Source organism: Macaca fascicularis, chromosome 12 (assembly GCF_037993035.2).
Source record: "Macaca fascicularis isolate 582-1 chromosome 12, T2T-MFA8v1.1".
NCBI lineage: Eukaryota > Metazoa > Chordata > Mammalia > Primates > Cercopithecidae > Macaca > Macaca fascicularis.
Window position 1 is genome coordinate 92,618,925 of NC_088386.1, and position 25,143 is coordinate 92,644,067.

Genomic DNA, 25,143 nt, shown 5'->3' on the forward strand with positions numbered 1-25,143 from the left:
TAATGATTAACTAAAAGGGGAAAGTGAACTTTTACTCAAGGCATCACAGCAGCTGTGGAGGGGTGAGAACTATTAAAAAAACAAACAAACAAAATACACAAAAAAGATATCTTGGATGCAGAAAGATTAGAAGCCACGGTTTGCAGAATTACACAAGGCTGTCACCTCCACTGAGCTCACAGGGGTCATGGGGTAGGAAGTCTAGTGGAATCTGTCAAATGATAAGCAACTCACCATTGTAACAAGCCCAGTGCAGTGGCGTGTAGCCTTGGTTATCTTTGAAACAACAGTCCTCCTCAGAAAGAGCCATTTGGAGCAGCTCGCTCAGCCACGTGGCGTGGCCACGAGCAGCTGCATAGTGCAAGGGCGTCCTCCCTCTGGAATCTTTACAGAGAATTGACACTTCTTGTTCCAGCAGCATTTGCACACATTCCTCGTGTCCTGTCATAATCTGATGCATTGCAATTAAAAACACAAAACAAACCTCAGAAGACTAAGGAAGCAAAGCAGTTGGCTAAGTGAGGCTGGGCTTAGAGCAAGTGGACATATGCCTGGGTCTTTAAGGAAGGCAGACTCTGTACTATTTCAAGGGCAGAAGTCAGGACAACCTCAGCAAAATTCATAACAGAAAAATCTGTGAACATCAGCATTTTCCAAACATCTCTTGCCTTTCCTGACAACCATGAAAGATATCATGATGTGGCCAGGTAATCCCAGCACTTTGGGAGGTGGAGGAGGGCAGATCACGAGGTCAGGAGATCGAGACCATCCTGGCTAACACGGTGAAACCCCGTCTCTACTAAAAAATTACAAAAAATTAGCCGGGCGTGGTGGCGGGCGCCTGTAGTCCCAGCTACTCAAGAGGCTGAGGCATGAGAATGGCGTGAATCCGGGAGGCGGAGCTTGCAGTGAGCCAAGATTGCACCACTGCACTCCAGCCTGGGCGACAGAACAAGACTCTGTCTCAGGAAAAAAAAAAAAAAAAAAAAAGAAAGAAAAGAAAGATATCATGATGCAGTGGTAAACATCAGTTTTAGAATCAGGAAGGTCTAAGTGAAATCTTGGCACCCCTGTGACAGGTCAGTTCGCCTCTCCATCCCTCACTCTATTCACCCATATATAAGAATAGTAATAACAACTTCACAGGGTGTTGTGAGGACTGAGATAACAGATGCAAAGGCTCTCAGCTTGTTGTACAGCCTACAGGAAGCAACCGAGAAATAAAAACTATGATTGTGACAATGATCACGTAGTGCTCCTCTTCTCTTCATTTATCAGTGTGCTTGGTACCAGCCCAAAACAGCAATTGTATGATTTCTGCTTGTATTCACTTAGTTTATTTGGCATGCTTTAAAAAACAGTTCAGCAGGTGCAAGTGGTCACGCCTGTAATCCCAGTACTTTGGGAGGTGGAGGCAGGAGGATCACTTGAGCCTAGCAGTTCGAGACCTGCCTGGGCAACATGACGAAACCCCATCTCGACAGAAAATACAAAAGTTAGCTGGGCATGCTGGCATGCACCTGTGGTCCCAGTTACTGGGGGGAGGCTGAGGTGGGAGGATCGCTTGAGCCCGGGAGGTGGAGGTTGCAGTGAGCTGATATCATGCCACTGCACTCCAGCCTGGGTGATAAGAGTGAGACAAAAAACAAACAAACAAACAAACACTTCAACAGATGTGTGCAAATAATTGTCCATAGGATACATATTTTGGCATTATTTGTAAGGACAAACAATTAGAAATAGCATAACTACTTAAAACCAGGTAATCATTGAAATAAACTATGACACTTGAACACAATGAGGCATTAAAAATCATGATGCAGAAAAAAGTGACATGTAAAAAGGTCCTTGATATACTAAGAGAAAAAAGCACATTCCAAATGACATCTTCAGTATTCTCTCTTTAAAATCTAAAACAAATCTATATATAGAAAGAAGATTGGAGATAATATACACCAAAAAGTGGTTATCTCCAGGAGGTATGATTACTGGTGATTGTGATTTTCTTCTCCGGGCTTTAAAAAAAATATTCTGCAAATTTTCTATGATATACATGTATTTTGTAGTCAGAAAGCAGAACCAATTTCACCAACAGTAGGTGTTCGTGCATCTATTATCACAATCTAACATGAAATCTTAAGAGCAAAACCTTCCATTATTTTGCCTTTGCCAAGGATTTTGTAATTTCTTTTGGACTGAATAAGGTTAATTGGTTATATTAGGAAACAGCCTTTTTGCTAAAAATTCATAGAAGGAAAAAAAAGAAAACAAGCTCATTAAAAAATGGCTTGACTAGAGCTGAGAAAGATGTACATACCCCTCTGTGTAAAGCTGTGCATCCTAGGATGTCAACAGTGTCTACGTTGGCTTCCTTTTCAAGTAACAACGAAACAGCATCAATATGTCCATATGCTACTGCAAGCATCAGTGGTGTTCTAGACAGAGAGATAAAGTAGGCTTTTAAAAAGGAGATTTAAAAAAATATTCATCACTACCGGTAGGAGGACATTCTCTTTCTCTCTCTCATTCTTTTCCCCTCTCCTCTTAACAATTGCTCAATAATTTCGGAGCATCCCCAGTTTGCTATACAATATGCAGAACAAGCTATCTGCCTCTGCTCTAATGGCCACATGGAATGTTGTTGGTGGAATGATCCCTAGCGATGAGACAGGGGAAGCTTCCTTTTCAAAATATTCATGTTAATCCCATCATTTTCAGACCCATGTAGCATTTACTAGATATCAAGGGCAGGGAGAATGTGTATGCAGAAGCCCATCCTGCTTCCATCAGAGCAGCTCTACTTTGTGGTATTCTATGTTGGACTTCTGCTAAAGATTTCATTTAAACAAAGCTTCTTTCCCTAAAGAAAAGTCTAGCAAGTCTCAGGGAAAGAATGAAGTGTTGTGATGCAAGAGGGAGGTGAGATTCTGACTATGACACTAATTCACATGCCTGGGGCTAGTCACTGCTGACTTTTGCTCTGCATTTCCTATTTGTAAGAGAAGATTAGGTGGGGAATACGCCAACAGAAGGAAATTACTTTGAAAAAACAAAGTTGAGGAAGAAAAGACATCTGAAGGATTTCAGTAATAGAGATAACCTCATGAGGTCTGTCCTATTTATTAATTAGAAAATAGCAATGGTGTAGCAGCTTCAGAAGAGGGTAAAAATGGGCGGAAAGAGGGAACAAAGGAGAGAATATAAATAAGAGCTGGGAAACATGGCCACAGCCCTTAAAAAGGTGATTCTTTCATCAAGACATGTGCACACCCACCCCTTCATGCTTTTCTTGGATATACACACTGTAACTTAAAGCCACCTCATTAGTCCAGGGTCCTGGCCCAAATATATTACCCCAACTTCTCAGTTCCACTGTGAGCCTTGTAATGATTTAACCAACCAGGTAGCTGTTGTGATTGAAATGTCAACCCAAGGCCACGTGTGAGCGCACTTACTGTCCTTTGGCATCTTTCACATCGACCGCCTCCGGGTTGTCTGCAATTTCCAGCAACAGCCGTAAACACAGTGTGTGACCATTAATTACTGAAAAAGAAAACAGTGTACAGTCTTTTAACAGAACAACACTACACATATCTCTCCCAAGTGACCTTTTTTTTTTTTTTTTGAGATGGAGTCTCGCTCTGTTGCCAGCCTAGAGTGCAGTGGGGCAATGTCGTCTCACTGCAATCTCCACCTCCCAGGTTCAAGCAATTCTCCTGCCTCAGCCTCCTGAGTAGCTGGGAGTACAGGTACGCACCACCAGGCCTGGTTAATTTTTGCATTTTTAGTAGAGACAGGGTCTCACCATCTTGGCCAGGCTGGTCTTGAAATCCTAGCCCCAGGTGATCCACCAGCCTCGGCCTCCCAAAGTGTTGGGCTTATAGGCGTGAGCCACCAAGTGACCTTCTGAGACAGAATCTCACTCTGTCATCCAGGCTGGAGTGCAATGGTATGATCTTGGCTCACTGCAACCACCCCCTCCCGAGTTCAAGTGATTCTTCTGCTCAGCCTCCCAAGTAGCTGGGATTATACGCATGCACCACCACTAATTTTTGTATTTTTAGTAGAGATGGGGTTTCACCATGTTGCCTAGGCTGGTCTTGAATTCCTGGGCTCAAGCAACCCGACTGCCTCGGCCTCCCAAAGTGCTGGGATTACAGGCATGAGCCACCGTGCCTGGCCCCAAGTAACATTTATTTAGAATTCAAATCAGTGGTTTTCCATTGTTGCCACTGGATCCCCCTCAGCTTCTAGCTCAAGGTAGTTTTGGGCAGAGTGCCTCTGTGTTAATCTGTCTTCCCCCTTCTTCCCAGCAGGGTGCTTTGATCCCCGCATTCCTTTTCTAGTTCCTGTGTTGAGGGTTTTTTTCTTACACTTACGGTCCTTTCTTATCTCCTGTCAGGGGACTAATAATCTCTCCCCACTAGTCAGCTCCCCTTTTTGTTCCTCTGAGTCACCAAATTCCATATAATCATCCTGTATCTACACTGCCTCCAACGCTTTTAAAAAGAAGGAAGAAGGGAGAGAAGGGAGTGGAAGGAGATGTGGGGAGCAGGAGCAGGATGGAGGAGGAGGGAGGGGAGGAAGGAAGGAGAGAAGTGGAGGGAAGAGGGGAGAGGGGCAGCAGGGAAGGGAGGAGGGAGGTGGGGCTGCCTCTTCTCCCAGGTCGTTTTACATTCTGAGGTAGATATTCAGAAGAGGTATTCCTGCAATAGCCCTGACGGATGGATGGTGGCAGAAAACAAAACCTCACGCCGGCAGGTTGTGCACGCTCCATTCGCTCACTGCTGAGTGAAGGTCCCTCAGCCCTGCGGTCCCGGAACCACAGCCGGCGCTTTCTCTGACTTCCCAGGCGTCCTCGTGCCGGGCCGGGGTGTGACTGGGCTCCCTGGGAGCCCTTTCCTAGGCCAGGTCAGGCCTCCCCCTGCCTCTCCTCATCCAGCGGACTGAGTGGGTGCCAATGTGGGCAGGAAATGCGGCCCCCACGCGGGGCCGGCCTGGACCGGTTGGGGCGGGAGCACGGGACGCACTCCTGTGCACACCAGTACCAGGCAGCTTTAGAAGGCTGTGGTCACACAGGGGCTGGGAAGCAAACCTGTGACGATCACCTCCAGCTAAGCTGCTTTCTGCCAGGCTGTTGAATGGAAACCAAAGCCATATGATAGGCATCGCTTCCCACTCAGGGAGTAAGATGAGAGCAACCGTGGTTAAAATTCCAAATGTGACCTTCTCTCCTCTCTAACAATGACAGTACATTGGCATTTGCCACATTATGGATGTGGAGACAGAAGGGAATAGACGCCACTATGTGAGGCTGATAAAGACTCTCCTAAGAGCTGCATTTTACAGACCTTTTATTTGCTTGCCAGCCACGAGAGAATGCTAATTTAACAATGATACATTTTTTCAGGGACAATACATACATATTAGAATTAGCTTGCATTCATCAACAGCACCCAAATGAACTACAGGAATAATATGCGCATTTTGTAGACCATTGCATTTAGCTCATTCTCAGCAACATTCCATTTGTGTATCTCGGGAGGAAATTCTGCGGATTGGAGTACAGGTAATATGTAGTTGCTGCTGCTGTTATGTCTTTTGTTCTTACAATTACACTAAATCTGCTACCATTGGTGAAATAGGCAAGAAGTTTAATGTATGGCTAAAAGGAAATGACTGGCAAAGGACTGACAGCTAAATACTGCAGACGGCAAGCTCATGAAGATGGAAAAACAGCATATTTTGACTGGTTCCTCTTTCTGTAGCAACTTAATACTCTAAATAGTCATAATCACAATAGTGCAAGTGACATTTGATACTTGGCTAAACATAAGAAGAAAAAAATTATCTAACTTCATATCACCCAATGTGTTAGACAGCAAAACAGTTTCTACAGTTGTGTGTGTTTTTTTTTTTTTTTTTTTTTTCCACACAGAGTCTCGCCCTGTTGCCCAGGCTGGAGTGCAGTGGCATGATCTCGGCTCACTGCAACCTCTGCCTCCCGGGTTCAAGCGATTCTCCTGTCTCAGCACCCCCACCCCAAGTAGCTGGGACTACAGATGTGCACTACCACACCCAGCTAATTTTGTATTTTTATTAGAGACGGCGTTTCACCTTTTTGGCCAAACTGGTCTGGAATTCCTGCTGGGATTACAGGCATGAACTGCCATGCCCAGTCCCTCAGGGAAATTTAAGTTCCCCTGAAGTTTGTAGCCAAACTTAAATTCTCATTGGCTTCCTACACACTACATTTTTTCCCCCAAATTGTCTTCTAGCAAAAAGATGTGAACATCTTTAGCTCTGCTGCCAAGTTCAGCTTTTTCTCAGACCAGCTCAGCCTCTCCCTGGCTGTGAGTGACAACCATTTTTCACACGACTCAGAGACTACAGCTGTCACTCCCACTATCTGTGCCGAAACCTCTGATACTCATCCTGGCTCTTGCTCCTCATAGTGCTCCGAGGATTTGAAACTCAAAATATCGCCTCTCAAAAGAGTTGAAAAAGATTTTGGGTAAGCAGATCCTCAAAGCACACGCTAAAGCTTCTGCACAGTAGACATTTTGTGAACGGTCTGGTGACAGTGTCTTTTTAATGAATGAGAGGAGGAAAATTCAAGCTGAGTGAGTCTTCTTGACCACTAGGGGGCTTCATTGGACCACAACTCATATCACACTGGCAAATGAGTGTAAATGCTTGTTCTTCATTGTTTACCTGTTTATAAGGGTGATTTTCCACCATCAAAGTAGGCCCTTTGTTATTGTCAGGAATTATATAATAACGAAAATAGGATGCTTCTCTTAATAATAGGCAACTAATCTTTAAAAAAGGAGGACAAAATTTGAATTTTATAATAATAAGAAGAATGGCTGCTGAGCAAAATGACCAAATGGGATGAGAAATAAGAATTTATAATTCAACCACACCACCTATTACTAACCCTATGGCTAAAGTTTTTTTTTTCCAGCAACAATCATTTCCAGGTAAATAGACAACAATCAGGTTTTTTCAACCTCTGTATTGTTTTTCTTCAGTGGCTTGGAAATTCAGGAACATAGATGGAAATGGTTCTACAAGGTCTATCATTCTGGGAAAATTTTCCCAAGTAACAAGAATCATAAAGTCTTTTTTGAAAAAGTATCTTCACTTATTTGCTTCCTCAATACACCCATTTCACCAAGTAAGACAGTTATTTCTCTTTACAAAATGTTATCCACTACCCTAATCAAAGGCTGATATCACTGAATTTCCTGAGCTCAAAGGTATCTATGCCTTAGCTGAGCTAGACCTTCCATATTACCCTTATGTCTGTGTATATATCTAGAAGTGTCCTGACACAGTTTGTCATGGGCATGGGAGAAAATCTCAGAAAAGGCAAATGACTTCCTTTTTGATATATACATGTGCTTTTAAAGCATCTTGATTTTTACTTCGATGTGAAAAAAAGCTAAGTAACATCATTTAGGCTGGCAGAATGATGTACTGATTAGATTGCTGCCTTATGATTCCTTATATGAAATAGCCCTGAATACATTAATATGAATATGAAATAGCCACAAAACCTGCTATTGGTTTTGTGCTTTCAAATACTGTTTGATTTTGATGTGTTTTGTTCTATGTAACTTATTCTGAAGATTGCATTACACCTTGCCCTTTGTTCAGAATGTTTTGTGGTAGCTTTTAGCCAAAAGTTCTGAACTCTCCTTTGAGTTAAGAAGGCCAGAGCACCTGGCCAGAGAACATCAATCACCTCCAAAAGGATAGCAGGCCAAAAGCATTTTGGAAGCGTGGAAGTATGTCCCATGTGGAAAGAAAATTGATATTATTTTAAAAACTGGGATGAAAGAAGATGCTGCTTTCCTTCTATTAAAACTTATGAACAAGCCACAAAACTAGGGTAATCGGATCCTTGACAAGACCTACCTGAGGCATGAAGTGGGGTTCTTTTGGTTACATTGTCTTTCACAAAGATGGACGCGCCCTGATTGATAAGTGCTTCCACACATTCTGTGTGTCCTTTAAAGGCAGCCAGATCCAGAGCAGTGCGGCCTTTCTCATCCCTGATGTCCAGGTCCACCAGCGACTGCAGAAGGACTTCCAAGGCTTGATGGTGCCCATTGTAGGCCTGCAAAGAAGAAACCAATGGCTCCCATGCTTGCTCGCTCACCTCAAATCCCGCCACAATCCACAGGAGGGGTGGGCTTCCTGGGCCATGGATAGAGACCACTCCCAAGAGCATGTCAGAAAAACACTTGGAATAATTATTAAAACACAGGCAAGCTGGAGAGTTAGACTGAAACACTATAACACACAAACCTCATAGTTCCATATGAGTTTCATGTTCTCTTTTGTCACATAATTTGCTCCAAAGGCACTGAATGTATTAATGTATTCTTATATTTATATCTACTGATCTAATTGTCTAATATAAACTAACAGCTGAATGCATTACCATATTCTTTTACCTGTCGGTTCAGTCCTAAACATATTGGCATAATCAGAATTTTTTTTCCAGGAGTCTTTTCTGATAACAAACCTGGGTAAAAAAATTACCAAAAACATATGGACTTCGAGATACAACAGAGGCATATAGACGTTCTGTTATAGGCCAACTCTTTATTAATTCCTAACTGTGTGACCTTAGGTGAGTTTCTTAATTTCACTTAGAGTTTGTTTCTTCCTCTATAAGATGAGAGTAATCAGAGCTGCCTCCTAGGGTTGCTGTGAAGATGAAATTGCATAGGCTTTGCATAATATCTTGCATGTAGCTAGTGCTTTTCTCCTTTATTTCTTCCCTTGATTATAATGAAAAGCATTTCATTATAGAAACAATTATGGAAATATATTCCATGTAGCAGCACTAAGTTCAGACCTTTTATGAGGTCCTAAGCTATGTTAAGATTAAGAGGCTTGTCAGACACAGTGGCTCACGCCTATAATCCCAGCCCTCTGGGAGGCTGAGACAGGTGGATCACTTGAGGTCAGGTATTCGAGACCAGTTTGGCCAAAATAGTGAAACCTCATCCCTACTAAAAATACAAAAATTAGCCAGGTGTGATGGCGGGTGCCTGTAATCCCAGCTACTCAGGAGGCTGAGGCAGGAGAATTGCTTGAACCTGAGGCAGAGGTTGCAGTGAGCTGATATCATGCCACTGCACTCCAGCCTGGGTGACAGAGTGAGACTCTGTCTCCAAAAAAAAAAAACAACAAAAAAAGAGACTTCATACCACCAAAACACAAAACTAAAAGTCTGAAAGATAATTTTTATTGCGTCTGTAAGTTTAAAAATGTATTAGCACCTCCCCACCCCCACCTCTCCACACACAGGCAAAGGTACACTGAAAATAAGAGAAGGGAGCTAAGGTTATATGGGGTGAAAACGGGGATGGGCGGCATGGTCAAGAGCAGCTGAGAAAACTGTTCATTGGTGGCCTGACTCTGAAACTACAGGTGATAGTTTAAGAGAACATTTTGAGAAATGGGACACATTCACAGGTTGTGTGGTAATAAAAGACCCCCAAACAAAATGTTCCTGGGGCTTTGGTTTTGTGATCTAGTCTTGTGTGGAAGAGGTGAATGCTTGACCACATAGGGTTGATGAGCATGTAGAGGTACCAGAGAGCTATTTCTAGGGAGGATTCTGCAAAGTCTGCTGCCCAGTTAACAGCGAAGAAAATTTTTGTTGGTGGTATTAAAGAAGATATAGAGGAATAGAATTTGAGAGGCCATTTTAAAAGGTATGGCAAGACTGAAACCATAGAAGTTATGGAAGACTGGCAGATTGGAAAAAACGAGAGGATTTGCTTTTGTAACTTTTGATGATCATGCTACAGTTGATAAAACTGTCATTCAGAAATACCACAATATTAATGGGCATAACTGGGAAGTGAAAGAGGCCCATTCTATACAAGAGATGTGGTCTGCTGGATTGCAGAGAGGTTGTGGAGGTGGATCTGGCAATTTTATGGGTGGTGGAGGAAACTCTGGAGGTGGAGGAAGTAATTTTGGCTGTGGTAGAAACTTTGGTGGAAGAAGAGGCTATAGTGAAGCTGGTGGCAGCAGAGACAGTTATGGAGGAGGTGCTGGTGGGTGTAATGGATTTGGAGGTGATGGTGGCACCTACGATGGTGGTTCTGGTTCTAGTGGTAGAGGGGGCTATGGTGGTGGTGGGCCAGGATATAGAAACCAAGGGGCTAGATACGGTGGTGGGGGATATGATGGTTACAATGAAGGAGGAAACTTTGGTGGTGGTACCTGTGGTGGTGGTGGGAACAATAATGATTCTGGAAATTATAGTGGGAGACAGCAATCAAATTTTGGATCCATGAAAGGGGGTAGTTTTGGTGGAAGAAGCTCAGGAAGTCCCTATGGTGGTGGTTATGGATCTGGTGGAGGAGTAGTGGATATGGTAGTAGAAGTTTCTAAAAACAGCAGAAAAGGGCTACTGTTCTTAGCAGGAGAGAGAGCGAGGAGTTGTCAGGAGAGCTGCAGGTTACTTTGAGACAATCTTCCCAAATGCATTAGAGGAATGGTAAAAATCTGCCACAGAATGAATGATCATCCATAGTCAGAAAAGTTACTGCAGCTTAAGCAGGAAACCCTTCTTGTGCAGGACTATCACAGCCACAGTTTGCAAAAAGTCCAGCTATTAATTAATGCAATGTAATACCATTTATATATACACTCCTGAGGTCTTTTATTTGCTGTAGCTTTATTTTTTTCTTTTTCTTTTCAAATTACACCAGGTATATTGTCCTATAAATTGGGGTAGTGGTATGAGGATTAAAAAATTAAGGCATTTTAAATTTTCAATATTTGTGTAGTTCCGTTTTTCTACATTTTAGTACAGAAACTTTAACAAAATGCAGTTTCGAAGGTGTTTCCTTGTGAGTTAACAAGTAAAGAAGATCATTGTTAATTACTATTTTGTATGAATTGTGTTAAAGTTAACTGTAAAGAAACAACTGCTGACTTACAGTTTAAAGGGAATCTATTCTCCCCATTTCCAAACCATGATTTGAATGGGCACTGACAAGTGGAGAGAACAGATATTAGTATGTTTGCAATGTGTGTTTTAGATAAATCGGACTGGGTATTTAAATTAGCATATTTGTGAATTTAATAGCATTAAGATTACCTTCAAATGAAAAACAAAAACTCAGAATTCAAAAAAAGAAGAAGAAAAGAAAAGCCTGATTCCAGTGTCTTCAGCAACCAAATCTCCTCTTATGTCACCTGCACTTTTTATTTTTCTACTGCAGCTATTACTCAAGACACAATTTGTTTGAAAAAAGGCTCAGCATAGACAAAAGACTAATTTCTTTAATATATAAAGAACTCTTGGAAACCACTTTAAAAACTAGGAAAATATGCAAAAGGCATGAAAAGGCAGCTCACAGAAAAAGAAATATAAAAGGTCAATAAATATGTGAATATGTGAAGAAATAAGCAAATTTTTAAAGTACGATTTTTCAACTACCAGATTGGCAATGATTAAAGTTTGGTCATGCCCAGTATTAGGTAAGACACTGAAAAAAGCAATCATACACTCTGTTGGTGAGAATATAGATTGGTGTGACATTTGTGGAGGGTGGTTTAACACAATCTATCAAACTTTTTAAAAAGAGAAATGAAGTTGCAAACAATATGTAAAGCATGACCTCATTTATATACAAAGCAAATATATCATATATATATAGACTTCTATATTCATAGAAGATTTGTACAAAGATACAAAAGAAGCTATCAATGGTAGTTATCTCTACAACCAGAAAGTAGAGTAATAAACACATGGACTTATTTTACCTTATCTTTTAAAATATGATTTGAATGTTTCTTCCTGAGTGTGTGTTAACAATGACAATAACAAAACTGGATTGAAAAGGAGACATAAGAATTAAGAGTACAGATACATTAAACATTTTTTTCTCATTACATTATTTTTGTGAATGATTTTGATTATGTTACATATTAAACCTATATATCATTTATAACAGGTAGTATAACAACTCATTCTGATGAATCCCAAAAGTATATCCCAGTCCTTCTCCCTTGACTTCTCAACTGCCTACTGATGTTCCCACTTGAATGTGTAATAGGCATCTCAAACCAAAATCTCCCTCCCAAAACTTGCTCCATCTGCAGCCTTTACCATCTCAGTAAATGGCAACTTTATTCTTCTAGTTGTTCAGGCCCCAAACCTTACAGTTGTCTTTGTCTTCCCTACTGTTAAACCCAGAGTTTTGCCTTGAACAAGGAAGGGCTCTGGGATAATAGGGCCAATGGGTGTTGAAAAATAGCCCTTCCCCTCCTTGCTGCCCTAGTATAGGGAAGTGTCTGTGAAAGCAAGGGACACATTTGCGAACTCACACAGAGGTGTCATTAGGTTCTCAGGTATCTGGAAGGAATCTGGTCTAATTCTCACAAAGTGCTGTGTCAATGCCAATTTCAGGGCTCATCATTTCTATTCTATCTTTAAAATACATCCAGAATCTGTCTACTTCTCACTGCATCACCAACCTGTTTTGCCAGGATTACAGCAAAAGCTTCCCTTCCTATCCTTGTCCCATTGCAATCTGTTATTAATGCAACCATTGGGTGAAATCTTTTAAATTCAAGTTGGGTCACATCCCTCCTTGCTTAAAACTAGCCTATGACGTCTTCCCTCACTGATACCAACATCCAAAACTTCCACGACCGATCAGGCCCCCAGAATCTGGCCTCCCACTCCCCTCAGCTTCAGCACGTCCCCTCACTCACTCTGTTCCAGCTGCACCAGCCTCCCTCTCTAGTTAAATAGCTGCATGTCCTGTTCTGGGCCACTGCATCTGTACTTTCTGCTCCCTCTGTCTAGAAAGCTCTCCCAGTAATTCTGCTCAAATATCACCTTATCAGGGGGGTTTCCCAGAGGAGCCCATGTAAAATATAAAATAGGCTCTGCCCTCCACCTCACACATACCCCCAGATACTCTCCACCCCACTAATCCTGCTTTCTTCTGCTTCATAGCACAAAACAGATATCAATGGATATCTGTTACATATCTATTGATTTGCTTATTGTCTGTGATTGAAGGGACTTAATGTGGGTTGTTCCTGCTGTATTCTAGAATCATGCCTGGCACACAGTAGACACTCAACACTTATTTGATGAATGAATGAATGAATGAATATAATGACTACTATATTTATTACTATTTGTGGTAGAAACATATTTTTTAAATAGCAATTATTTTTTGAGGGTTTTTTATGTGCTGGGCACTATTTCAAACATTTTAACATAAATCCCAAACATCTTTTCTTATAGATGAAAAAACCAAAACAAGCAATGTTAATTATCTTGTCCAAAATCACTTAGTTAGTAAGTGATAAAATCAGGATTCTGAACCCAGAATCTGTCACTACTAAAACTCATGCTTTTAGGCGCCATCTTACAATTTTCCCCAGTAACTCCATTTAGTTGACTTCCAAACAAAATAGTCTTGTCTCTATGTGGAATAGAGACAAAAGACAGAATTGAATAACAAATATTGAATCAGAAACCTAAACCCTTTCTATAGAAGGCTCAACACAGAAATGCAGTGGCTTGAGCGGAGCTATGAAGTGAGAAGGTACACTTCCGGGACTAACCTTTAGACTCATGCTCTTCTACTACACACACTGCCTGGCTTGAGACAGGAGAATACATTTGTAAAATAAATTGCTAATACGTATGTCTAACTTTCTTATCTGTACTTGTTATGCAAACCATAGCTGCACAGGATAGTAAGCCTCTATTCTAACCCAAACTCTGAAGCAATAGCTAACTTTTATGGAGCACTTGCTGTATGTCAGGCAGTAATGGGCATGCATTGCCTCACTGAATTCTCACAACAACCCATGCTTTGCTCCTGTTATTCCCATTTTGCCCAGGATGACACAGAAGGGCAGAGATGACACCCAGTTCTCCCATGGTTACACAGCCTAATGTGGAGGAGCTGGGTTTCAAAGGTGGACCAGGCTGACTCCCGGAGCCCAAGCTGTGAGGCTTTTCACTAGCGAATATGGAAAGGGCGCAACATGACCATAGGCTACATGTTCCCTTAACCTTTTATTATAGGAAATTCCAAACATAAGCAAATAATAGAGGATGGTATAATGAATTGCCATATACCTCTCACACAGTTTGGGTCATGAACAGCTCAGGGCAGAGGCGATTTCTTTCTCTCTCCTTCCTTCCTTCCTTCCTTCCTTCCTTCCTTCCTTCCTTCCTTCCTTCCTTCCTCCCTTCCTCCCTCCCTCCCTCCCTCCCTCCCTCCCTCCCTCCCTCCCTTCCTTCCTTCCTTCCTTTCTTTCTTTCTTTCGAGCTGGAGTCTCATTCTGTCACCAGGCTGGAGTGCAGTGGCACCACCTCGGCTCACTGCAGCTTCCGCCTCCTGGGTTCAAGCGATTCTCCTGCCTCAGCCTCCCCAGCAGATAAGATTACAGGTGCACACCACCATGCCCAGCTAATTTTTTTAATTTTAATTTTAATTTTGTATTTGTAGTAGAGATGGGGTTTCACCATGTTGACCAGACTGGTCTCAAACTCCTGGACTCAAGGGATCCACCTGCCTTACCCTCCCAAAGTGCTGAGATAACAGGCGTGAGCCACCACACCCGGCCACACAGGTGATTTTAAGCCAACTCAGGAGCACTTCATATAAAACTTGAGATAAGAAGAGGGTCTACATCAGTGTGTACATCAGGCTACGACACTTGACTCCAGGCTTGAGTCTGTCACTTAAACTTGGACTTAACTTGCTTAAGTTAAAGAGACCTAATACTAAAATCAAATGGAGTGAACCATGCTGGCAATTAGGAAAACTTTAAAACCTCAACCCATACTTTCTTCTATAGCAGGCACTTGAAAACCCTCTTAAAGACAGAATGGTTGAGAGGCCAGATTTATCTATAGCAGAGGTGTCCAATCTTTTGGCTTCCCTGGGCCACGTTGGAAGAACTGTCTTGGGCCACACATAAAATACACTAACACTAATGATAGCTGATGAGCTTAAAAATAATCGCAAAAAGAATCTCATCATGTTTTAAGAAAGTTTACAAATTTGTGTTGCACCGCAATCAAAGCTGTCCTGGGCACATGTGACCCTTTGGCCAGGGGTTGGACAAGTGTGATCTACAAAATTCGCTTTGTTTCTTTATCTAGTTTGTAGCTCCTGAATTTTACTATGCATAAAGTAAAGCCTTCACTAGAAGTATTAAACATTTTAAATTGTTTCAAGCAACACCTTTAGAAAACCTTATTAGGTAACAATTACTTCTTAAACGTGATTAATTTTTCCAGACCTTTTAAGATAGGAACTAAGGACAATGAGGGGAAAGAATTGGGATCTCAACAGAATCCATGAGAACAATGGATCTGTCTGAAAATCTTGACAGCTGGAGCCTTTCATTTGCATAACATTGTTTCTTAATTTAATATTTTCAAGTGGATGAAATGCTTATGAAATTCACTGGGCCAATAACCCTGGAGATTTGAATCATTCAGCCAGTAAATAGTAACTCAAGGCAGGTCAGGTTTCTGGTAGCAGTCAAGGTTTGGGGGCATCTGGTTCCATTACACTGCTAGAGTGCTTCCACATAAGAAATTATGTGCCTTGGGTTTTATCAAAGCAAGTAAGAAATTATGTGCCTTGGGTTTTATCAAGTTAATTGCCACCGAGGCCCCTAGAGAGGGTGATGGGCATACCTGTGGAGTCCTTAAAGCAAATAATTTGTTTTAAGTGTTGGTATTTAGAGAGAAAGAATAAAATGACTTTAGAAGGAATCCACTGTAATCACCCTGATCAAAGTCATGGTCATCATCTCTTGCCTGGCTTGCCTTGCTTCTGCTTTCATTCCCTTGGAATTTTGACTCAACATAGAAACTAAAGTGATCCTTTTAAAACAAATGTCACATCATACCAATCTGTTTCCTCAAAACCCTCCTAATAGTTTTCTATTTTGTTCAGAGTAAAAGTCCCCGTGAGATCTGTGGTGGCCCCCCAAACTCCTGGCTCCCTCAATAACATGTAAGACATTGCCCCCAGCTACACTCTCCTTACCACTCTGCTCCAGCCACAGTGGCCCCTTTCCTGTTCTGTGGACATGCCAAGCATGTGTTCCCCCAGGGACTTTGCATTCTGCCCACAACACTCCTTCATTAGATATCAACATGAGTAGCTCTTAAGGTCTCTGTGCAAATACGAGATTCTGTGCTACATAAAGGCCAGGTGCAGCAGCTCATGCCTGCAATCCCAGCTACTCAGGAAGTTAAGACAGGAGGATCACTTGAGCCCTGGAGTTTGAGACCAGCCTGGGCAACACAGTGAGACCCCAACTCTTAAATAAATAAATAAGCATCTTGTTTGTCACTTCAATACTTTCTATCTCCCTGATCCCATTTCATTTTCTCTGTAGCACCTGCAGCCCTTATTACCATCTGTCATATTACCATCTGTCATTTCCTCACCTGTTTGTCTCCCCTAGACTGGATACTCTGCAAGGGCAGAGGTGGGGTTTTGTTCACTGCAATATCTCCAGCTACTCAAACAGTGCTTGGCACTATTCACAGTCAGTGTATGTTGGATGAAAGGATGATGTTAATAATGATGTTATATGGTGTTAGTAATGATGACGATGAAGCTAGTTCATGGCACATATGTGTGCCAGGCACTGTTCTAATTGTGTTACATCCATTAACTCACGCTATCTCCACAATGAGGTATTGCTATTCTCATATCATGGGTAGGGACACTGAGACATAAGAGATGAGGTATTTGGGTTAAGATCACACAATAAACAATTCAATAAATTAACAAGTTGGAATGGGTCTTTGAGATGCTTAACTCATTTCCTTTAACTTACAGGTGGGGAAACCATGTCCAGGTGAGTTGCTAATGAAAAGAATGGCAGCTGGGACCTGCACTTAATGTATCTTTCCTGGGCCTCTGTCAGCTGCAGAACTACCAAAGCCCACCTCTTTTAAATGATATCAGCACCCTATCTTTACACAGACAGCAACCCTTGGAGTTTAGCAGAGTACACAATAAGCACTCAACAAATACAGTGTGGAAAAAAAAAAAAAGAAGAGGAACGAGAGATGATAGAGTTTTTGGAAGCCAAGAAACTCTTCTCCGATTAGTAGCAGGCTTGGCAATGCAGTCAAACCCACTTTCTTGGGGCCTGAGAATTGCATCTGAGATAACCCTCCATATAGCACTAACTGTCCCTAGAGAATGTTTGTGAGTGCTCAGCTTTGGGGCAACTTCCCCAGGCACAGCAAATGGTTGGGCAGGGATTCTAGCAAGCAACCTGTACTAAGGGCCAACTGACATGAAGCTTTATATGTATAAATATCCCACCATTCATCCACCTTTTCCACCTCCAGGAACAAAGACTGATGCACATTTCACCCTGATTTCACTAGACTCAAAATGCATGTGTGTATGAGTGTGTAGCAGGTATGTTGGTGGGTGTCGTCAGCAGGTGTGCTGTGAGTATGTGGGGAAACAGGCAGTGAAGGGAAGACTCCACACATATGGTCAGTTCTGGATACTCCCAATCCTTGTGTGACGGCCTTGTCTCCTCTCTCCTTGCCTGACCACCTCTGCGTGTCAATTAACAAAACACTCCTCTCTTGTCTCCAAAATCTCCATGTCAATTTTTCATCAGAACGACACTGAAGAAGTGCTTATGTACATATGGTATTAAGTGAAATGTCATAAACACAGTTAAACAAAGAGACCCAGCCCCATCCCATTCTTCCTGGCATCCTGCCCCTGGGTTTTACTAAGCAAAGAAGCATCCAAACACCATCTTTGTGGCCTTCAACCAAGTGCTCACAATTCAGCAGCACCAAGGGCACGTGAGCGCTTGGGCATGTGAGCTGGCTGTTGCGGGGTGTGGCTGCCAGTCAGCAGGGTTCCTAGGGAGCAGCTGCTGGTGGCCAACTCTTAGCAGGTCACCATCTGAGACAGAGTGGTGGGTGCACTTCACACCTTGGTCACGCCCATCAAGAGTCTGGGGATCATCACTCTGAGCTGTTGCATTTGCCTTCAATTACTGGGATGAGGAGAGGAAGTGTTACTGGTGAGAAAACACCTCTTCCCTCACCTCCCAGATCTCACCCAGTACAAGAATCAGAGCCTCAGACTTCCTTGGAGACCCTGATTTCAAGTGCAGGCAGAAGGTCGCAGCTGCAGCTCTGCATGTGCTCATCTTGCTCTCATCAGTTTGTGCTCAAACATCCTGCCAGTTTTTAACTGTGGTATTCAATGAGCCATAGGTTTTCCACTTGTATATTGTTATCTCTAATCAAATCTCTTAAACTGAAATGTATCCTTTGAATTTTAAAGACTGTTAAACTTTATAACAAGAATAAAGGGTAAGGCTTTAGGTGCATTATCTCTTTTCGTTTGCCCTCACGTTACAGATGGGGAAACCGAGCCTCAAGACAGGGTAAGTCATGTATTTAAGATCACCAGCAGATGAAACTGGGATTGGAAGACGAGGCAGTCTCTCTCCACAGCCTGTGCCTTTAACTGTGGACTACTTTCATTATCACTCATCGCTGTGTTACTACGCTTACGTTTTAAAAGCAGTATAGTTTTAGGAATGCTTAGGTTCTTTTTGTAACAGGTGAAGCTTCCCATGGCATCTCACTTACAGCTAAGTGGAGTGGACTCTTAGTAGCACCAGAATCTGATTCTTCAAACCCACTGTTTGTTCTTTCCAAAAGCTGTGGAGACAAAAAACAAACAACAGTACGTGAGTCCAAATTTTGCAAAATGTTGGCAAAAATGAGAAAAGAGGCTTCAGAAACTTGAGAAGTTATGCAGTTTATCAGTAATATAAAAATCTGACATAACATATCTAAAACAAACATGCTAACAGAATATTTAAACTTCTAGATCACCTCAGCACTTGAATCCAGAAAATAATTCATGTTATATCCATTTTCACCTAGCAAATTGATAATAATGAAAAAAATAAGACCCCATATTGATTCTACTATCAAACACACATTTACTGCAGATAGTGTGGATAGCGTTGAAAAAGACAAGACTCCTGCTCTCATGAAGCTGACATTTTGGAAAAAACGAAGCATAGACAAATAAATACACAAATAAGAAAACATGTGGAAGTGATCCATGCTGTAATGAGAATAAAATACAAGGATGTGATATGGAGTGACTGAGAGGCTACTTTACAGCAGATGGCCAGGCAAGGTCTTCTCCAAGGAAGTGACACTTCAAGTGAATCCTAAATAAGAAGAAGAATTAAACCAGATAAAGGTGTGGCAGGAGAGTATTCGGGAATAGGAAATAGTCAATGATATGCATCAAGACAGGACAAACATGGTAAGTCAAGGAATGGAAAGACCAGTGTCACCAGGGCATGGTGTTAGTGAGGGTGGCAGGAAAATGACATTCTCATAGACCTTGGTGGGAGAACAAATTGTTAAAACCTTTCTGGTTCCCTAGCAAGCAGACTCAGAGATGGGAGAGAAAAAAAAAGAAAAGAACACCTCCTGGGCAATTAGTGTATATCTTTTGAATCTAGGGATTCTATCCTAATAAATAATTAGACGAGTGCACAATGGTGCATATGTAAGGAAATGCATTCATACAATAAATACTCAATGAATGATTACCATGTATCCTGACACTGTTCCCTGTGCTGATAATTCAATAATAAACCAAGTATTAAAAATCCATGCACTGGCCGGGCGCGGTGGCTCAAGCCTGTAATCCCAGCACTTTGGGAGGCCGAGAAGGGCGGATCACAAGGTCAGGAGATTGAGATCATCCTGGCTAACACAGTGAAAACCTGTCTCTACTAAAAAATACAAAAAACTAGCCGGGCGACGTGGCGGGCGCCTGTAGTCCCAGCTACTCGGGAGCCTGAGGCAGAAGAATGGCGTAAACCTGGGAGGTGGAGCTTGCAGTGAGCTGAGATCCAGCCACTGCACTCCAGCCTGGGTGACAGAGCGAGACTCCATCTCAAAAAAAAAAAAAAAAAAAAAAATTCCATGCACTGATAATTCCATAATAAACCAAGTATTAAAAATCTATTTTCCTATGGCAGAGTGGACATACAATAAAAGAATAAGTTTCATAGTTGAATACAAAGTGCAAGGTGCTATGGCAGAGAAGGAAGGTTCAGAGAGCTCGAGGGGAGATTAGTTTGTAACTTTATGTAGGGTGATTAGGGAAAGCCTCACTGAGCTCAGGAGTTCGAGACCAGGCTGGGCAAGATGGCAAAATCCCATCTTTACAAAAAAATACAAAAATTAACCAAGTGTGGCAGTACACACCTATAGGAGGCTGAAGTGGGAGGATGGCTTGAGCCCGGGAGGTGGAGGTCGCAGTGAGCTGAGATTGTACCACTGCATTCCAGCCTGGGCAATAGAGCCAGACCCTGTCTCAAGAAAAAAAGACATCTTAACCAGGAAGTTGATGGATACATGGGTTTGAAGTTCAGAGTATTTAAAGTCATAAGATTGGATGAGATCAACAAAGGAGTACACAAAGAAGAAACGGGGTCCCAGGACTGATGCCTGGGGCACCCACCACTAAGAGCTGGAGAGATGAGGAGGAACCAGCAGGAAGACTCAGACTGAGCAGGCGAGCTAGAAGGAAAACAAGAACATGAGGTTCTGGAACCAAGTGAAGTAGGAGTTTTATGAAGAGAATGAGCAGTCATGTCAAGTGTCATGACAGATCAAGGAAAATAAGGCCTGAGATTTTTGTTTTTTTAAGAGACAGGGTCTCGCTCTGTCACCCAGGCTGGAGTGCAGTGGTGTGATTTTGGCCCATTGCAGCCTCAACCTCCCAGGCTCAAGGGATTCTCCCACTCCGCCCGAGTAACTGGGACTACAGGTACATGTCACCATGCCTGGTTAATTAAAAAATTTTATTTATTTATTTATTTTTTGTAGGGACAAAGTCTCACAAACTCTTGGGCTCTCAAACTCTTGGGCTCAAGCAGTACTGCCATCTTGGCCTCCCAAACTGCTGCGATTACACAGGCATGAGCCACTGTGTCCAGCCAGGTCTACGAATTGATCACTGAGTTTAGCAACATGAGGCCTGAGAACTGACCACTGTGTTAGCAGAATGGAAGAGGCTATTACTGACTCTGATAAAAGCCATTTATTACATTATTTATGTGAAAAAAATAGAAAAAAAAACTAGCAATAGTATAGGTTAAATAAATTATAGAGGTATATATTACACTTTCAGATAAATTGTTCCCCTTTATCTTGCTTTGAAGCTCTTTATTTTTATTTTTTTTTTAATAGAGACAGGGGCTTACTCTGCCACCCTGGCTGGAGTGTGGTGGTGTGAGCATAGCTCACTGCAGCCTTGAGCTCCTGGGCTCAACTGATCCTCCCACCTCAGCCTCTGGAGTAGCTGGGACTACAGGCACAAGTCACCACGCCTGGCTCTTGAAGCTTTTCTTTGTATAGTGACACATCCAAAAGGAATGCAAATCCTGTATCCAAAGCCTCGATATGTGCCATGAGGCTCATCAACACCCAACTCCAGCTTCCTGATTGGTGGGCTTGGGCTGCCCTACATTACAGAGGCTGGACAGCTAAACACCACATTTCCTAGACTCCCTTGAGCTAGAGTTCCAGAAGTGATTTCAGCTCTTCCAGTTAGACGCATGAACTTTTCTTTTTCTTCACTGCCTCTTCGATCAGGTATATATTAAAAATAAGGTGTCCAAAATGATATCATCTTTATGAAATAAACACATTTAAAAGCTTATGCAGCAGGATTACTTTCCTCTGTGGTAGCTTTCTTTTCTGCTGGCTTCTTTTAAGCTGCTGTTTTCTTGGTAGCCACTGCCTTTTTTCCCACCAGAGGTTTCCTCTGCTTCTTAACACCAGCAGCCATTTTTTCCTCTCTTTCCTACCACAGGCTTCTTCCTGCAACCCCCTTCTCATCTGATTTAGCCTCTAGGGCTAGTGCTGCTGCTGCTGTTGCTACTGCTGCAGCTGCTGCTACCTTATCCCCCAGAGTTTGTGATTCTTGGCCTGGCAAAGAATGGTGTCCCGACACATGTGTTTGCATATGGGTTTTAGCTTTAACATGAGTTTCAGACTTTTCAATGGGTTCTTTGGGACTCTGCAATGAATCTGCTTGCCTGCTGCTTGAAGTGCTCTTTGGATCTCCAGGCTTTTCAAGCTTTTGCTAAGGTCTGTGTTGCTCATCTTGTGCATGGGAAGATTTTCCTGAGGGAAGCAGCTTTATGCCTAGTGCCATACAATTCATCTAACTTCCAGAAAGCACTTTCAGTCCGATGCAGAAACATCCCACATGCCCACCAGGCGCAAGTTTCAAAATGTTCAGTTGTCTTACATTAAGCAGAGTCATTCCAGGGATGTTTCTGAAGGCCTCCATGATACCACTGTCCTCATTATAGATGATGCAGGGTGTCCTGTGTCAGATACAAGGATGGTTTATCATTTTGTCCTTGCCAGCTCTTATTTGCTAAGAGGCACAGACCTTTTCGATATCATTCCAGGTTTTAAGTTTCTTATGCAGCAAAACAGCCTCCTGGGTCTTCTTGTGGCCTTCAACTTTATCTTCAACCACCAAAGGAAGTTCAGGAACTTCCTCAATACAATGACCTTTAGACATGACCAGCATTGGTAAGGCTGAGGCAGCTGGGCAGAGCAAATGGCATATCATTTTTGGGTTGTGTTCATTCTGCAGTGCCAATGGCACCAGGTTTTTGTTGGTGCAAACATGCAGTCTTCATGACCCATATTTCCAAAGGCACCCTAGCCAGAACAATGAGTCCCATCACCTCAGATGCTGGGTACTGGAGCCACAGCTCTGCCAGTACCCTAAAACTTCTCACCCTACCATGGCATGTACTCATCCACTGATAGCAGTAGACTCCAAAAAGGGAGAGTTATCTGGCAAAAACATCATTTTGCCTGCTGTGTTCAAGCCTGCCTTTCCACCAGATATTGTGAACTTTGTTCACACCAACTTGTACAAAAAAACAAAGAGCCCTATGCTGCCTGTGAATTAGCAGTCATGAGAACAGTGCCTTTAGAAGACAGAAGTGAGGCAGAGAAAATCTGTGATTTCCAATGGTGAGCACAGTTATGAAGACTTTGTCTTTTAGCTTCCGACGTACAGGCCATGAGTTTAGTGAGGATAGAGAAGCAAGACACAGGGATGCAGGACATTCATTTTTTTGGCAGTGTGGATCAAGCCAAAAAGCTGTGTGACTCTTGAGGCAATATTAGTGGGGGTGAGAAGACTGTCCCCAAACATCAGCTAGGGTGATGTGTCTGTGGAATCAGTCATTCCAGTGGCTGCTTTCTGATTCCTTATCTTCCTAATCATGGGGCAGAGGTAGCCCCCTGACAGTCCAGTTCATCAGTTCAGGCTTATTTCTGGAGGCCCACCTAAAGGCCACTCTTTTAGATCTTCCAATAATCTTGTAAACACTGATTTTTTAAAAAAAAGGGTTTTTTTTTTTTTTTTTTTTTTTTTTTTTTTTTTGCTTAAAGAAGCTAGAGTGGTTTCTGAATCCTGCAAATGAAGGCTGACGGATTCAAAGATCAATACAAGTGTTTGTTTGTTTTTTACTTATTATTTTTATTTTTGTACAGATGGGGTCTCACTATGTTGCCCAGGCTGGTCTCAAACTCTGGGCTCAAGCAATCCTCCTACCTCAGCCTCCCAAAGTGCTAGGACTACAAGTGTGAGCCACCATACCTAGCTCATAATATTAATACAAGTTTGTATAGATGTTTTTCTAATGGGGAAGGAGAAGAGGAAATTACAGCACCCAAAACACTGGAAAGCAAAACTTTCTAAAAATCTGCTTTACCTATTTTTCTCCCTGTAAGTCCCAAGCTTGTCAAGCTGAAAACACACTTTAAAGCCGTAAGTGTTGAATGACACTACTTTCATTTTTTTTTAAAAAAGCAACATCACACACCGGGGCCTATCACGGGTGTGGGGGGAGGGATTGCAATGGGAGTTATACCTGATGTAAATGACAAGTTGATGGGTGCTGATGAGTTGATGGGTGCAGCACACCAACATGGCACAAGTATACATATGTAACAAACCTGCACGTTATGCACATGTACCCTAGAACTTAAAGCATAATAATAATTAAAAAAAAGCAGCATTGACATGACTATATACACAGGAAAACAAAAAGCCTAGATATAGAAATACATACCTTACAAGGTTTAACACAATAACCTAAAAGTGACATTATAGAATATTTTTATTTTCTTCTTTATATTTCCATTGAATGTGTATTGCTTTGTTTTTGCGTGTGTTTTGTCTTAAGAGACAGCGTCTTGCTATGTTGCCTAGGCTGGAGTGCAGAGCACAGGTGCAATGATAGCACACTAGAGTCCCAAACTCCTGGGCTAAAGCAATCCTCTTGCCTCACCCCTGAGTAGCTGGGACTATGGGGCATACCACCATGCCCAGCTATGTATTGTTTTGTAATCAGAAAAACACTAAAGCAATTTCTATTTGGAAAAAAGCTATTAATCTTTCATCTAATTTAATAATGTCTACAGACTCTTGGTTAGATTCAGAACTCCTTTCTAGTCAATACATGTGGAACAAAATGCTATGATGTTAGGATTTTTTGGTAAATCAAATAACAGTATAAAAAATACCATCTAAAAGCATGCAAGTTTAAATTTGCAAAGAATACAATACTGTAATTATATTGGAAGTATGAGACACTTTGTGTTTGTTTCTTATGAGTGTGAAAATGGAATCCGGAACTTAAACAATCTAGTATCTGTTAGAAAAATGAGAGTAAAGGTAATTTTAACTTCAAAGCAAATAACTTTAAAACCAATTTCTGTTGCATAGTTGAAATAAAAGTAACCCTAACTGCTTGATAAGGCTAGAAAACAGCTGTTCTTTGCTTTGTTTTGCAACATTATCACCTGCAAGACTTCCTGGAATTGACAGCGTGTACCAACCCCAAATCCTGTCCTAGAATAAACTTCTAGTCAAAGGAACACAAAATCATTTCCCCCACTATCACAAATATGACAAACAGGGACTAGAAGACAATATACTATTACATTTTTGAGAGTGTTCCAGGACAATAATTATA

At 42.0% G+C, this 25,143-nt stretch overlaps 1 protein-coding gene and 2 pseudogenes across 12 annotated transcripts in view; 1 reads left to right on the forward strand and 2 right to left on the reverse strand.

Annotated features, from left to right (window-relative positions):
- Positions 1-25,143, reverse strand: part of ANKRD44 (ankyrin repeat domain 44) — a 321,410-nt gene that overhangs the window by 18,888 nt on the left and 277,379 nt on the right. For all 12 annotated transcript variants that reach the window (XR_010580012.1, XM_005573816.5, XM_015432526.4 and 9 more), the window contains exons 17-21: positions 18,683-18,754; positions 7,924-8,125; positions 3,456-3,543; positions 2,318-2,435; positions 235-451 (exon numbers count right to left, since the gene is read on the reverse strand). Coding sequence is in view for 11 of the 12 variants with exons in the window: in XM_005573816.5 (XP_005573873.1) it covers positions 235-451; positions 2,318-2,435; positions 3,456-3,543; positions 7,924-8,125; positions 18,683-18,754 (697 nt within the window). In the remaining variant the exon portion in view is untranslated. The remainder of the gene's footprint in view (positions 1-234; positions 452-2,317; positions 2,436-3,455; positions 3,544-7,923; positions 8,126-18,682; positions 18,755-25,143) is intronic.
- On the forward strand, positions 8,213-11,182 carry LOC102131258 (uncharacterized; annotated as a pseudogene).
- Positions 21,895-22,939, reverse strand: LOC141408205 (large ribosomal subunit protein uL4 pseudogene; annotated as a pseudogene).